Source organism: Barbus barbus (genome assembly GCF_936440315.1).
Source record: "Barbus barbus genome assembly, chromosome: 27".
Taxonomy (NCBI): Eukaryota; Metazoa; Chordata; class Actinopteri; order Cypriniformes; family Cyprinidae; genus Barbus; species Barbus barbus.
Window position 1 is genome coordinate 2,163,501 of NC_136755.1, and position 14,043 is coordinate 2,177,543.

General features: G+C 37.8%; 1 protein-coding gene across 1 annotated transcript in view; it reads right to left on the bottom strand.

Moving 5' to 3' along the window:
• Window positions 1-3,975, bottom strand: part of LOC306847267 (retinoic acid receptor beta-like) — a gene marked incomplete at both ends in the record, with an annotated part of 157,519 nt that extends 153,544 nt beyond the window's left edge. The window contains one exon of the mRNA XM_079381115.1: window positions 3,798-3,975. Within this exon, the coding sequence (XP_079237241.1) occupies window positions 3,798-3,975 (178 nt within the window). The remainder of the gene's footprint in view (window positions 1-3,797) is intronic.
• Window positions 3,976-14,043: the final 10,068 nt, after the last annotated feature.

Genomic DNA, 14,043 nt, shown 5'->3' on the forward strand with positions numbered 1-14,043 from the left:
ACAAATTCTGAGTATGGGTCGCCACACACCACTTCCCTTTCCCTTTATAATTTAATGCATCCTTGCTGGTTATTATACAATTAAAAAACAACAACCTTGCTACGTGTACTCATTTGTAAATCACTTTGGATTAAAAGCGTCTGCTAAATGACTAAATGTAAATGTAAAATGTATTTGAAATCCATTTATTTCATGCTACGTACAGTATACTACAAATACATTGACATATTTATGTACTTAAAAAAACACCCTGAAACCTTTTAGTATACTAAACTGGTATACTTAAAGTCTGCTAAATTGGAACAACTAATTTTGTACTTAATGCACTTTAATTGTTTGGAAGTGGTGTTGTAGTCCAACCAAATATATAATGCAGTATATCTGATTGTGCTAAAGTTGAACTAATACAAGTAAGCTTCAGATACACTTTAAATATATTGTATTTAAAAGACCGACATTATTCAAAGATTAAATTATTAAGCCTAAAATGCTTATGTCATGCTTAGTCAACCAAACCCACCATCGAATAACTGATTGTGATAGATATGCCAATATCTGTGTGAAAATCCTCTGCTATGTGTCTGGATCTGGGTTATTTAGAGAAAAAAAAAAAAAGATTTATAATGAGAGCATCTCATATGTACTTTAGTTTGATCTCCTTTTCCCTGTATATACATGTTACACTCCACACTAACACCACACTACACATCTTAATTAGATTCTTTTGCAAACATGCTGTGACAACTAGTTCTCACTAGTTTAGAGAATAAAATACCCAATGCAAACATCCCAATACACTATTGAGCTGAATGTCAAGCAGCGACAGTAATCATTTCACAATCATTGTGGTGAATACAGCGCTGGTTAAGACTGGCCACATTAGATCCCCAACTGTAATTATAAGAGTTAGATCTCTAAAAGCAGTAAATTGCACTTCTAGATTGAGTGACTTTATCAATAATTGATCTGTCCTTCACTGCAGAAATGCCTCATTGAGAAGAGAAAGGGAGTGCCATAAAATTAACTATGCCAGTCTTAGTGGTTTTTTAACTGTTACACTTGAGTTGTGTTCACAATTTCTTTTCCTTACTCCCTTGTTTCTTCTTTATTTTACGCCAGGGTGATTATCTAGAAATGATACCATTTGTGCCCTGTTTGTGTAAACCAAATCAGATCTTCTGACAGAATTAACTTTGTTTAGTTTGAATTGCTGTCTAAAATGTTTGAAATTCAAATTTGAGAGAAATATGAGTGACCACTTTTCTAAAGACTGAAATAGGAGCGTCCCTCTATGGCAGACCTCCCATGTCTATGGGCCTGTTTATTATAGTCCTGGCACTTGGGTCTGATGGTGGGAAAGCAGTAACACTAATGGCAAATTTCCAAACACATGGGACATGCAATCATTTCTTAAGAATGACCCACCTGCTACAGTATATCTGTGGCCAAGTGCATATTGTAAAGATTCAGGAGTGACCACCGCATTTAAATAAGGGAGTGAATCCCCTAAATTATCGTTTTGTGTGTGTATGGAAGAGAACTCCCTCTCAAAATTTTTATGATTGACACCATTGTAACTATACTAGCATTGTTTTGCCATCTCATGTGTTTGGTATCCATTGTTTTTGATGAAAGTAACATTACAGCCACCCAAGTCTTGTTCAGTGATTTTAACTAAACGACTGCCAACAAAGCCATTGTGTTTTGTTTATGTTTGGAAGGCTGCTTCACAGAGCAAGCTCTTGAAGGGTTGCCATGTCCACTTATTACAAGTGACACATATTAATGATCTTTGGGCTTGTTTATGCTCGGCTCAGTTCATAAAGTGATCCATTTTAAGGAGATAATAAAGTAGGCAGGTGCAGGATGCAATATTTTGTTATATGGCTTATTTCCAAGATAACGCGTTTGGATTTAAAGGGATAGTTCACCCCAAAATAAACATTCTGTCAGTGATTGCTCACCCTCATGACGTTCCAAACCCGTAAAACATTCGTTCATCTTCAGAACACAAATTAAGATATTTTTACACAACTTGTATGACTTGGAGGAGAATAATTGTTGAATAAAGTCGTTATATTCTTGTAGCTTCATAAAATCATGGTTGAACCACTAATGCCACAAAAAATATTTTACCGATGTCCTTCACTTAATTTCCAGTGATATCGTTGACTTGATTGCACAAATAGAATTGAACTGAGCTGGACGATGACATCACTGAATTCAATGATGAACTGCCTTTAACTGAAAATGGAGTGTTTACTATTGTCCTTTTGCATTAACGATACACTATTTTCCTATCTGATACTGAAAATCTGTTTTGTTAAAAGTGCTATATAAATAAAGGTGACTTGACTTGACTTATTACGTTTCTGGGCCTGGGAACATTTCAGTTGCATTGTTGCCTATGCAGGGTCAGAAAAATATCTTAATCTGTGTTCTGAAGATGAGCGAAGGTCTCATGGATTTGGAACGACGTGAGAGTGAGTAATTAATGACAGAATTTTTAGATAGACTATCCTTTTAAAGTGCTCCTATTATGGATTTTTAAAAGTTACCTTTCATGCAGTGTGTAACAGCTCTAAGCGAATGAAAACATCCTGCAAAGTTTTAAATCTGAAAGTGCACCGTGTATATAGTTATTGTCTCTCAAAAGAAAGAGTCGACTTTGAATCACTGAAACGAATCCCAAGCCATTTCATGTTGAAGTCAACAGGAAACATTAGCATATTGCCTGCCCACTTGTTGGTCTTTTCGCGTTGGTCTGAATGAAAATGCTAATTCATTCTTTGCCACTAGGTGCCTCATTTGGAAATAACTGTTTCCCCGGTAACGCTGTACACAAAGCAGCACTGTGCTCACAAACACTGCTTTATCAGGCATTACAGCCATGATGAAATGAAAATGAGAGCAATTAGACCAATCACCGCAGATTAGCGTCATGCAAAGGAGGGGTTTGGAAAAATTAATCATTGAGCAAATCGTTTGGGAGTCGTTGAGCAAGTAAGGTAAAAATAAATGCATAAGACATAAGACAGAGTTCACATAAGACATAAGTGTTTTTGGACTTTGCATGCATATTAACCTGTTGTTGGGGTCTCCCAATACCAAAATATGAACCTTTCATTACGCATAATAGGGGCACTTTAAGTTTATTATAGGCTTGTTCTTATTTGCCCTTTTTTCATAGCAAGATCTGGCAACATCAATGAGTCAAGAACTCTGATACGCATTTAAAAATGTCATTAACAACTAGTTGTTGAATTCGGTTCCCTACTTACTACAGAATTTCTGCAAATGCGGTTGTCACTACATGATTTTTTTAGACGTCAGTTTAGTTTCAGAATACGATTGTCACTCCTGTAAATTACTGGACTGTGTGTATACAGAACAGGATTAGTTCACCAAAAAGTAAACTGACAACCAAATTTAGCGGAAGTGTGTACATGGCCTGTATGTCTTGCGGTCCTGCAGTCTAAACTGTACACATCAGAGAGGCAGGAGGTTCTCCAAAGCCTGCAGACATTCAGGCACTCATCCAAGATGAGACGAACACCATACGCCGCACACACTAATAATGCACAAGGCTAAGACAGTTACAATGCTAATGAGTTGTAATATGAGAGTAATGAGCCATCGAGCAGTGAGTCAATCCTCTAATATAGAACTTCCCTTTCCTTGAAGGACTCTTACAAGAAGGTTGTCAAAATGCTGTAATACTCTGCTCAGGTGCTTGCACACAGGGTTGGATGTTTGTGAATGATGGTAGATCATGCACTGAATGTGGCCAGTCTTACCCACAGGAGATGGGCTTCCTCCACTGTTGGGGGTGTTACGAGTCTGCGTTGGGGAGGGCAGGTTCAGGGAGCTGATGACTGACGGGAACAGGAAGGGATAAACTCCTGCTCTGTAGCGCCTCATCTGGATGAGCGTGGAACTGCAGCTGGAAGCCAGGGTTCGGCTCACCGTCTTCATTCCTCAGGGAGGATGAAGGTCAATTAGAGGTGAGAGAAAGGGTCAGGGTTCATTCTCTTCAAGGCAGATGCGATGTATTTCCTCATCTCCATCGGAGAAAACCTCCAGAAGGCTCTTAGCGTGCCAGGGGGCAGAACTGCATGATATTCTCCTCCAAAGTACACCAATCACAGCACATGACTGGGCCTGCTGTCACACAGTGGCATTGCTTCTAGTAGTATATTAATCTGAAACACATCAAGATTTCTGGTCAAAATTTGAAGGTAATATTTGATTGACCTATTAAGGTTCTTAAAAAGTGAAGTGTGTCATTTCTGCTGCACTAAACAGAATATTCACATACACGTTCAGTCCCATCTACTGTCTATCATTGTTCAGAAAATCAGGCCATTCTCCTTCTAGACAACCAAAATTAAGATAAAACAGATAACCATAAACATAGCTGACCATAATACACAGTGAAAAAAAAGATTATATTTTATAAAAAGTTTCTCAAAATATATTTATGGTTTGGTTTAAACATTGAAATTTTAAAGATTAATTAAATATGTATGTATATATATAATATTTTTATTTTTTTTAAAGACAAAAACATTCAAACAAACTAAAAATGTTATTTATTACAAAGACCATACAAAAATAAAATAAAATATAAAGTAGGTTGGGTTTGCATGATATAATCAGACATTCACTTGAGTAAATTAATCATTTACATGAGTAAATTGGGGAGAGAGTGTTTAGTAGCCCTGCTCCAAAGCTATGGAACAATGTTTCACAATCTCTGTGAAACGTCAGACTTTTCAGACCTTTTAGACCAAATGCAGTTGAAAACTTACCTTTTCTCACTATGTTACTCTAATGTGTCTGTCCTTTAATTATATAATTATATAATTCTATAACCTTTATATTTGTTCTTTTTTGTTTTGTCCTGTCTTTGCTTTAGTTCTGGTCTCTCTGACTTTGCAATGCTATTCTACTGTATGCTAACTGTTTTTTGCTGTATGATAGTTTAATGTTTCTTGTAAAGCGACATTGAGGTCTAGAAAGGTGCAACATAAACCATGTATTCAGGCCAGCTTGTTTTACTAGCAAAATGAACCTCATAAATTATCCCTGGGTCTTGGCAAAGGCAATACTACTTGTAATGTGCCTGAAAGAGCATCTGTGCCCAACGGAAATGAAACTAAATGAAAGCCTATGCAGGAAATATGTCCACTCACTAATGTTAATGTTCTCCAATCCCTCATTCATCTGAAATGTTACCCACAACTGTAAATGGATTTTGAGATCAATGTTCCAGCATGCATGTGCTTCATTTAATGTTCGCTTACGCTTGAAAGATTGATAATCTGGATTTCATCATACACTGGTGTACACATGAGAGATCTGATATAGAATGAAACAAGTTAACATCAGACAAGAAAGAGTGAGTTACTTGTTAATTAGTAGATCCAAAGCAACTTGCTGTACAGTAATTTAGGCTCACTGGAATTACAGTACCAAGACTGCTATGCTTTTGGGTGCAAAATTGACAGAGTTCTTTCAGAACATCTACACATTCTACATTTATTCTACAGGTTCTCTCAGACATCTTCACATTTACCTCTTTCTGGGATTGAACTATCTTCATATATATATATATATATATATATATATATATATATATATATAGTGATTGGTACAGTAAATGACAATGATTCCCCCTCTATGTTTGCACAGACATTTCATATCCTACTTTCCAAACCAATTCCTAATGATCTCAGATAGTAAAGGAATGCAAAACAACATGAACCTAAACTCTAGCTATCATCAGCATCAGTGGCATGCTGTCCATTGCTCATCCTCAGGTCATCCAAGATATAGGTGACTTTTTTCTTCAGTAGTACAGTAAAGAATATTTTTAGATGGTCCTTGGTGATTCATAAAATGCAAGTCAGCAGTTGCCCATTTTTGAGAACAACAACAACAACAACAACAAAAAACATAACAAGGAACACAAAATTAATAACACTTGTTATTATATTGAGGTCTTACGAAGCGAAAAAATCGGTCTGTGTAAGAAACTAAACATTTGAATGAACTGGTTCAATACACTAGTTTGTTTATGTAATCAAATAATGACATAATGTCTATGCAATGATATTATTAAAGCACCCAATAATGATGTAAAATGTGGATCTTAATCAACTCAATTAACATTTTTCATAAAAATGAGAAACCATAAAAACTTTAATTTTGCCCATTTAGGTGCTTGGTTCACGCATAGTCACATCACTAGTTAACCTGTCTTTAGGCCGAGTCTGAACTGTTCCTCAGTTCACTGACTGAGTTCAAAAAAGATGCAGCAGCACAAGTAGAAATATTATTAAGGGCAAGGTATATGCAATTTCCTTAAATGTGGCATAACAAACATGCAATAATGTTTATGCACAATCCTGCAGCCTAGGGTGTCTGTGAGTACATTAACAACAACTGAGGACAAATATAATGGACAAACTATGTGAGTGGTGCTCTGTGACAGTAGCTGGACATTGCTGAGTGCAATGTGAAAACTATGTGTTCTAATTATTATACTTACAAGAAATCATTTTCCTCTGGGACTATATTTTTACCCCTCAAGGATACCACTGTTGAACCACTGAAGGGTGTTCAAGCAGTTGGGCCCTGGTTCCTCTTTCAAAGGGGATGTCTTCTCCTGTGCTGTCATGCTGCTGAAGAGGTTTGCGATTGTAGCTCTATGTAGCTTCGCTTTTCTGTTGAATCTCTATCTTACTTTCACTCTCGCAGTTCCATTCGTGTTTCTATTCGCGCCTATTATTGTTTTCTGTTTTTCTCGCTCCGTCTTTCACAAGTTCATCAAACAACAGTGGTAAGCGAATCATTCTTCAATCACGGTGAGTAATGGCTTCTTCTCCTGCTATTGTTGTTTGCACTGTTTGCCACATGTACAGTTCATCTCTCTCTGTCGGCGATGAGGGATTCACATGTGATAAATGCAGGGAAATAGTTAGGCTGACAGAGAAGATTTCAGAATTAGAGACACGCATCCAAACTTTAGTTGAGGACAGTAAGAATGTGAGGGCTGTAGATACTGCTTTGGATGCAACTAGCTCAGGGAGTCCTCTACATTGTTCGGTTCTGGTAGAGGCCGTGAAGCAGGGCATCTTGGTGACTGTGAGCACCCTAGTTGCGGGTCAAAACACCCCTCTTCCGTTCCGATCAAAACATCAAACAGGTTCTCCCCACTCAGTGATGCACCTTCTGAGAAACCTGATGAAAGTGCTCTAGTTATCGGTGATTCTATTGTACGGAACATGAAAATAGAGACACCAGCCACCATAGTCCAATGCTTACCGGGAGCCACAGCGCCTGACATCTTGGCAAATTTAAAAGTGCTGGCTAATGCTAAATGTAAATTCAGTAAGATTGTTTTTCACATCGGCGCTAATGATGTTCGACTTCGCCAGTCGGAGATCAGTAAAAATAATGTTAAAGAGGTGTGTGAACGTGCAAGTACGATGTCAGACACTGTAATATACTCTGGTCCGCTCCCTGCTTACTGGGGTGATGAGATACATAGCAGACTGTTGTCACTCAATGGCTGGATGTGTAAGTGGTGCCCACAGAATAACATAGGTTTTATAGACAATTGGAAGAATTTTTGGGGCAGACCTGACCTGTTGAAAAGAGATGGTCTTCATCCCTCTTGGGGTGGTGCCGCTCTTCTCTCTAGAAATATGGCACATAGTCTTAGAGTTTGTACTTGACTAACTGGGGCCCAGGTCAGGAAGCAGGCAGACTGGCTAAACCGACCGTCTGCTAGCCGCCTCACGTCACAGAAGTGAGTTAATTCTCAGCACATAGAGACTCTTTCACCTAGATATCACACTATAGAGACTGTGTCTGTTCCCCGACTAGAAAATACAGTAAAAAACAACCAAACCAAAGTAAGAGTAACAATTTAATTGATGTTCAACAAATAAAAAACAGATATAATACAGATAAACAAATGATAAAGCTTGGCTTATTGAATATTAGATCCCTTTCTACAAAATCACTTTTTGTAAATGATATGATCACTGACCATAAACTAGATGTGCTTTGTTTGACAGAAACCTGGATGAAACCAGATGACTACATTACTTTAAACAAGTCTACCCCGAAGATTACAGTTACAAACATGAACCGTGTCCAAAAGGTAAAGGGGGAGGTGTTGCTACAATTTATAGCAATATTTTCAGTATTTCTCAGAGGTCTGGTTTCAAGTATAATTTGTTCGAAGTAATGGTGCTTCATATAACGTTATCCAAAGAAACAAGTGTTATTGTTAAATCCCCTGTGATGTTTGTACTGGCTACTATATACAGGCCACCAGGGCACCATACAGACTATTAAAGAATTTGCTGGTGATTTTAATATCCATGTTGATAATGAAAGAGATTCGTTGGGATCAGCATTTATAGACATTCTAAACTCCATTGGTGTTAAACAACATGTTTCAGGACCAACTCATTGTCGAAATCATACTCTAGATTTAATACTGTCATATGGAATTGATGTCAGTGGCGTTGAAATATTGCAGCAGAGCGATGATTTCTCAGATCATTATCTAGTTTCGTGTATATTCCATATAGCTAAAGTTGTAAAACCAACTCCTTGTTACAAATATGGTAGAACCATCACTTCTACCACAAAGGACTGCTTTATGAATAATCTTCCTGACTTATCTCAATTCCTCAGCATATCCAATAGCTCAGAACAACTTGATGATGTAACAGAAACTATTGACTCTCACTTTTCTAGCACTTTAGATATGATTGCTCCTTCTAAGGAAGATTAAGGAAAAGAGTCCAACACCGTGGTATAATGAGCACACTCGGGCCCTAAAGAGAGCAGCCCAGAAAATGGAGCACAGCTGGAGAAAACAAATTAGAGGTATTTCGTATTGCTTGGCGGGAAAGTACCCTATCCTACAGAAAAGCATTAAAAACTGCTAGATCTGCTTACTTTACGTCTCTTTTAGAAGAAAACAAACACAACCCCAATTATTTATTTAATACAGTGGCTAAATTAACAAAAAATATAACATCAGCAGGTGCAGACATTACCCAGCAGCACAGTAGTAATGACTTTATGAACTACTTTACTTCCAAGATCGAAACTATTAGAGATAAAATTGTAACCATGCAGCTGTCAGCCACAGTATCGCATCAGATCCCCTGAGGAACAATTCCACTCATTTTATTTTTTTTAACTAACAAAGTGTTGTTGTTGTTTTTGTGTGGTTGTTGTGTATTGTTGCTGCTTTGATTCCAAGACAAATTTCATGTAAAGGACAATAAAGTATAACTCTAACTCTATTCTCTTCTATTGGAAGTTAAGAATTGTATAAACTTGTTAAGGTATCTTAGTGCCGCGTTTGACACTATCGACCACAACATTCTTTTAAATAGACTAGAAAATTATGTTGGCATTAGAGGAAGTGCACTGGCATGGTTCAAATCGTACTTACCTGATCGCCATCAAATTGTGGCAGTAAATGAAGATGTATCATACCAATCACAAGTGCAGTATGGAGTACCTCAAGGCTCAGAACTTGGCCCCTTACTTTTCACACTTTACATGTTACCCTTCGGAGATATCATTAGGAAATATGGTGTTAGCTTTCACTGTTATGCTGATGATACCCAGCTCTATATTTCTTCGCGACCTGATGAAACTTACCAATTTGCAAAACTAACGGAATGTATAGTTGATATCAAAAACTGGATGACTAGCAAGTTCTTACTGCTAAATTGTGAAAAAACAGAGGTGTTATTTATTAGACCAAAAACTTTGCATGTAATAACCTAGATCACTGTCTAATACTTGATGGCTGCTCTGTAAATTCTTTGTCATCAGTTAGGAACCTAGGCATACTTTTTGACTGCAATCTTTCCTTTGAAAAACATGTTTCTAGCATTTTTAATACTGCATTTTTCCATTTTAAAAATATATCTAAATTACCACCTATGCTCTCAATGTCAAATGCAGAAACATTAATTCATGCATTCATGACCTCAAGGCTAGATTATTGTAATGCTTTATTGGGTAGTTGCTCTGCACGTTTAATAAACAAACTCCAGCTGGTTCAAAATGCAGCAGCTAGAGTTCTTACTAGAATCAGGAAGCATGACCACATTAGCCCGCTTCTGTCAACACTGCACTGGCTCCCTATTAAACATCGTATACATTTTAAGATCTTGCTAGTTACCTACAAAGCCCTGAATGGTTTGGCACCTTAGTATTTGAGTGAGCTCTTATCACATTATAGTCCTTCACGTCCGCTGCGATCTCAAAACTCTGGCCATTTGATAATACCTAGAATATCAAAATCAACTGCGGACGGGAGATTGTTTTCCCAAACTCTGGAACAATCTACCTAACACTATTCGGGAAGCAGACACACTTTCAGTTTAAATCTAGATTAAAGACCCATCTCTTTAACCTGGCTTACACATAATACACTATAGCATTTCTATAATTCAAATCCGTTAAAGGATTGTTAGGCTGCATTAATTAGGTCAACCGGAACCAGGAACACTTCCCAAAACACCTGATGTACTTGTTACATTGTTAGAAGATTGGCATCTACGCTAATATTAGTCTGTTTCTTTCTTATTCCGAGGTCACTGCAGCCACCCGGATCCAGTCCGTATCCAGATCAGATGGTGGATCAGCATCTAGAGATGACCTCTACAGCCAGGACACCTAGATGAGCCCCAGAGACTGATGCCCAGTGAAGACCCTGTCTCCAAGATGGCCATCGGGACCACAGGAACCAGATGAGTCCTTGGCACAATCTGATTCTGCTTTAGCCTAGATTTAAACTGCTGATTTTGTCTGGCCAGAGGAGAATGGCACTATTTCGATAAACTATTTCCCCATCTAAATACTGTAAAGGTGATATAACGCCACCCAGCTTTATACCAAGCTGATGTAAAGCTGCTCTGACACAATTTGCATTGTTAAAAGCACTATACAAATAATATTGACTTGACTTGACTCCAGCAAAGAGACACGACAAATGAAAAGGGAGGAGAGGTAACTGATGCTGGCTCGGCCGTGATACTAAATCCTGTTTAACAGAGTTATAAACTGTGTCAGGATAATAGCAGCCATAATGCACTAATCTGCAGTTAGGGTGCAGTTAAAGTGATGTGTAACCACACTTCATAATTAACAGCCCCTAGATAATACCCCAGTCTAACGGCGCAGAGACAGTGAGACAGGCTTTGCTCTTCAGTATTCAATGCATGTCCCCTGTGCACCACTTCTGTAATAATGTTTCTGCCCTTGGTTAAACAAATCACAATCATATTACAAAGAATATTTCCAAACCAAACCCTTTTAATCAGAGGTTATTATAGTTTTCTAATTGTATTTAATTTTAATAGTATTTTAAAATTTTACAATTAATTTAAGTTTTATTTAGATAATATCATCATAAGTATTTTTGGTAAACACTTTACTTAAAGCCTTTATGTATAATGCATTTAAAGGGTAATGCAATACAACTATTTTTATAATGGATTATACATAAAGGCTTTAAGTAAAGTGTTACCGTATTCTTTTTTTAAAATGTATATATATTAGTAATATAGCTAACAATTATTGTTACCTATAATTATATTATAGGAATCAACTGCATGTTGAATCTCAGACACTGTGGACCAAACAAACACACACACACACACACACACATACACACACGCACAAACAAACAAACATGGTAAACACTAATTGCCATGCCAACAACACAGAGCCAAATCAGAGCCTATGGAGAGAGTATGGTTTAATTTTCACCTTAGTTTTAGTTTTATTATATGATGATATAATACCCTTTTTCAAAAACAGTAGAGTGAATACAATACCCATAAATGACAGCAATTTACACCTCCATCTCCTCTGCATGTTTATGGGTGACTGTGTGTAACTGCATGTGAAATACATGTGTAGTTGTCATTTGAACCTTGAGGAGCTGATAAGAGGCACTCGACTCGGTGAAGTAATTCCCAGCGGGCGACTAGGAGAGTGAATGAGTTAAGTGAGTGGAACAGAGTTTGATTTTTCTCTCAAATGCTGCAGACATGAACATTTTCATATTTGCTATATCCAATCACCTCACATGAAGCGTTGAGAGCTGCTATGTGAAGGGAATGCATGATACAAGAAATGCCTTGGAGAAAGAGACAACGAGAGAGAGAGAGAGAGAGAGAGAGAGAGAGCACTCTCTTCTTTGACATGGTTGTGTTAACCAGTGCTGATAAGAGAACAGCTACAAGCTCATGCCTACTATCTGAGTGTCTGCCAAATACTCTAAATCAAGATAGGAGGGAGGAAGGGGTTTAGCGTGAGGTGAAATTGAGTTTGTGTGAATAAATAAACCCATTTAGCTCCACAACAAACAGTCATATTTCACATTACTGACACTTATTTACCATTATTTCTTTAACGATTCCCAAAATAAACTCAAATTTCACAACCATCTTATAAACGGCAATCTAACAATATCTGCCTTTCAGACGTGCAGTTGTGTAACTTCAGGAAAAATAAAAGCAGACACAGGGTCTTTTGCTCAGAAGAGACTTGTGCAAAAGTGCTCTCCATTGAATCTAATATAGGTGAATATAAGACATGAATTCAGGGCAGAGAGCTCTGAAATACAGTTCACTAATCACACTGAAGAACGCAATTAGATTTTGAGAATGCAATTGGGTTTTGGCATTGTTGGGATAACTTTCTGAGTCTGGTTTGCAATTGCAACACAAGTCATTAGCTAAGAGTTAGAGCTGTTTAGGGGATGAGGAGGAAGATGGGTGAAATACATTAACTGGTAAATGTGTAATTATGGCCCAGGCCTCCTCTGCTGTCATGCCTCTCTTGTATTTCTCTAAGGGGCTCTTTACATGGGTGCAACAGGTATGTTTACTGCCCTCTCCCATGCCTTAAATGAACAGGCACAGTCGCTTTATAACTCTAAAGTCCCTCAAAGACATATTTCTCCTATGTTTGAAAAACACACCAATTACTGGAAGAAAACTACCACACCAAAATTTGGCTAAGGCATCCAGCGAGTGCTCTGGGAACATGAAACAGCTCATGCTACCTTTGGAGGATGCAACTTGAATAACTTTTTCTTGGGAATTTGTGACGTAAAGAGGTGTGGTTGTGACCGCCATTTTCCATGGTCTTCTGGTTACCACAAGTGGTCCAGGCCTGTTTACAGCCAATCTTCAACCTTCTAAGGGTTTTTATACCTCTTCTAAGACTATGTAGAAAATGGTTAAAAAAAAAGACCAATTAAACTGCAATGTCTGTCTGGCCGCAGAGTTTTCTAATGCATCCAGTGACAGTGTTGTGGAGAACAAGTGAGATGGCTAATGCATCTCAAGTGACTATTTCCTGGATCTTGTAACGTTAAGGGTCTGTGCTGAGGCCTTTCTTTTGCTTAAACTTTCAGCTACCATCCACAGCCCTATTTTGATTTATCCTAAATGTCATAAATAGAGGCTTCAAGGGAGAACTGGAGTCAGGACTTGTGCTTGGCTGCAGGTTAGGGCCATTGCAAAGATAATGAGAAAAGTGTTTGGGACCATGGACGTAACCAGGGTATGAAAATTAGTGAGATCTTGGGTGGGGTGTTAAGAATTGTGATATAATAACACCTACAAATTCATCTTGGTGGGACATTGTTAAATTAGACCTTATTTATTGCAGCAAAATGTGTTAATGCTTTACTGTAGGCTAGGGGTGGATACTTTTTCCTGCCCCGCAAAAATAGCGAAATAAGTTCTAATCTTTTGTTTTGGAAATACCATAAAGATCTCGCTATCCCTAAACTGCAACTTCCCAGTTCATGAACTTTTTAAAGTATCACATTTAAGTGGATAAACAAGTACAAAGGGTCTTATAATGACTGGATCTGGCAACATGATGTAGTGCTGTGCCGTGCCCTCTCTCATAGCTCTCTCTCAAGCCTTGTTCACTTCTTCGTTTGCAGCAACAAAAATGGTTCTCCATCATTTT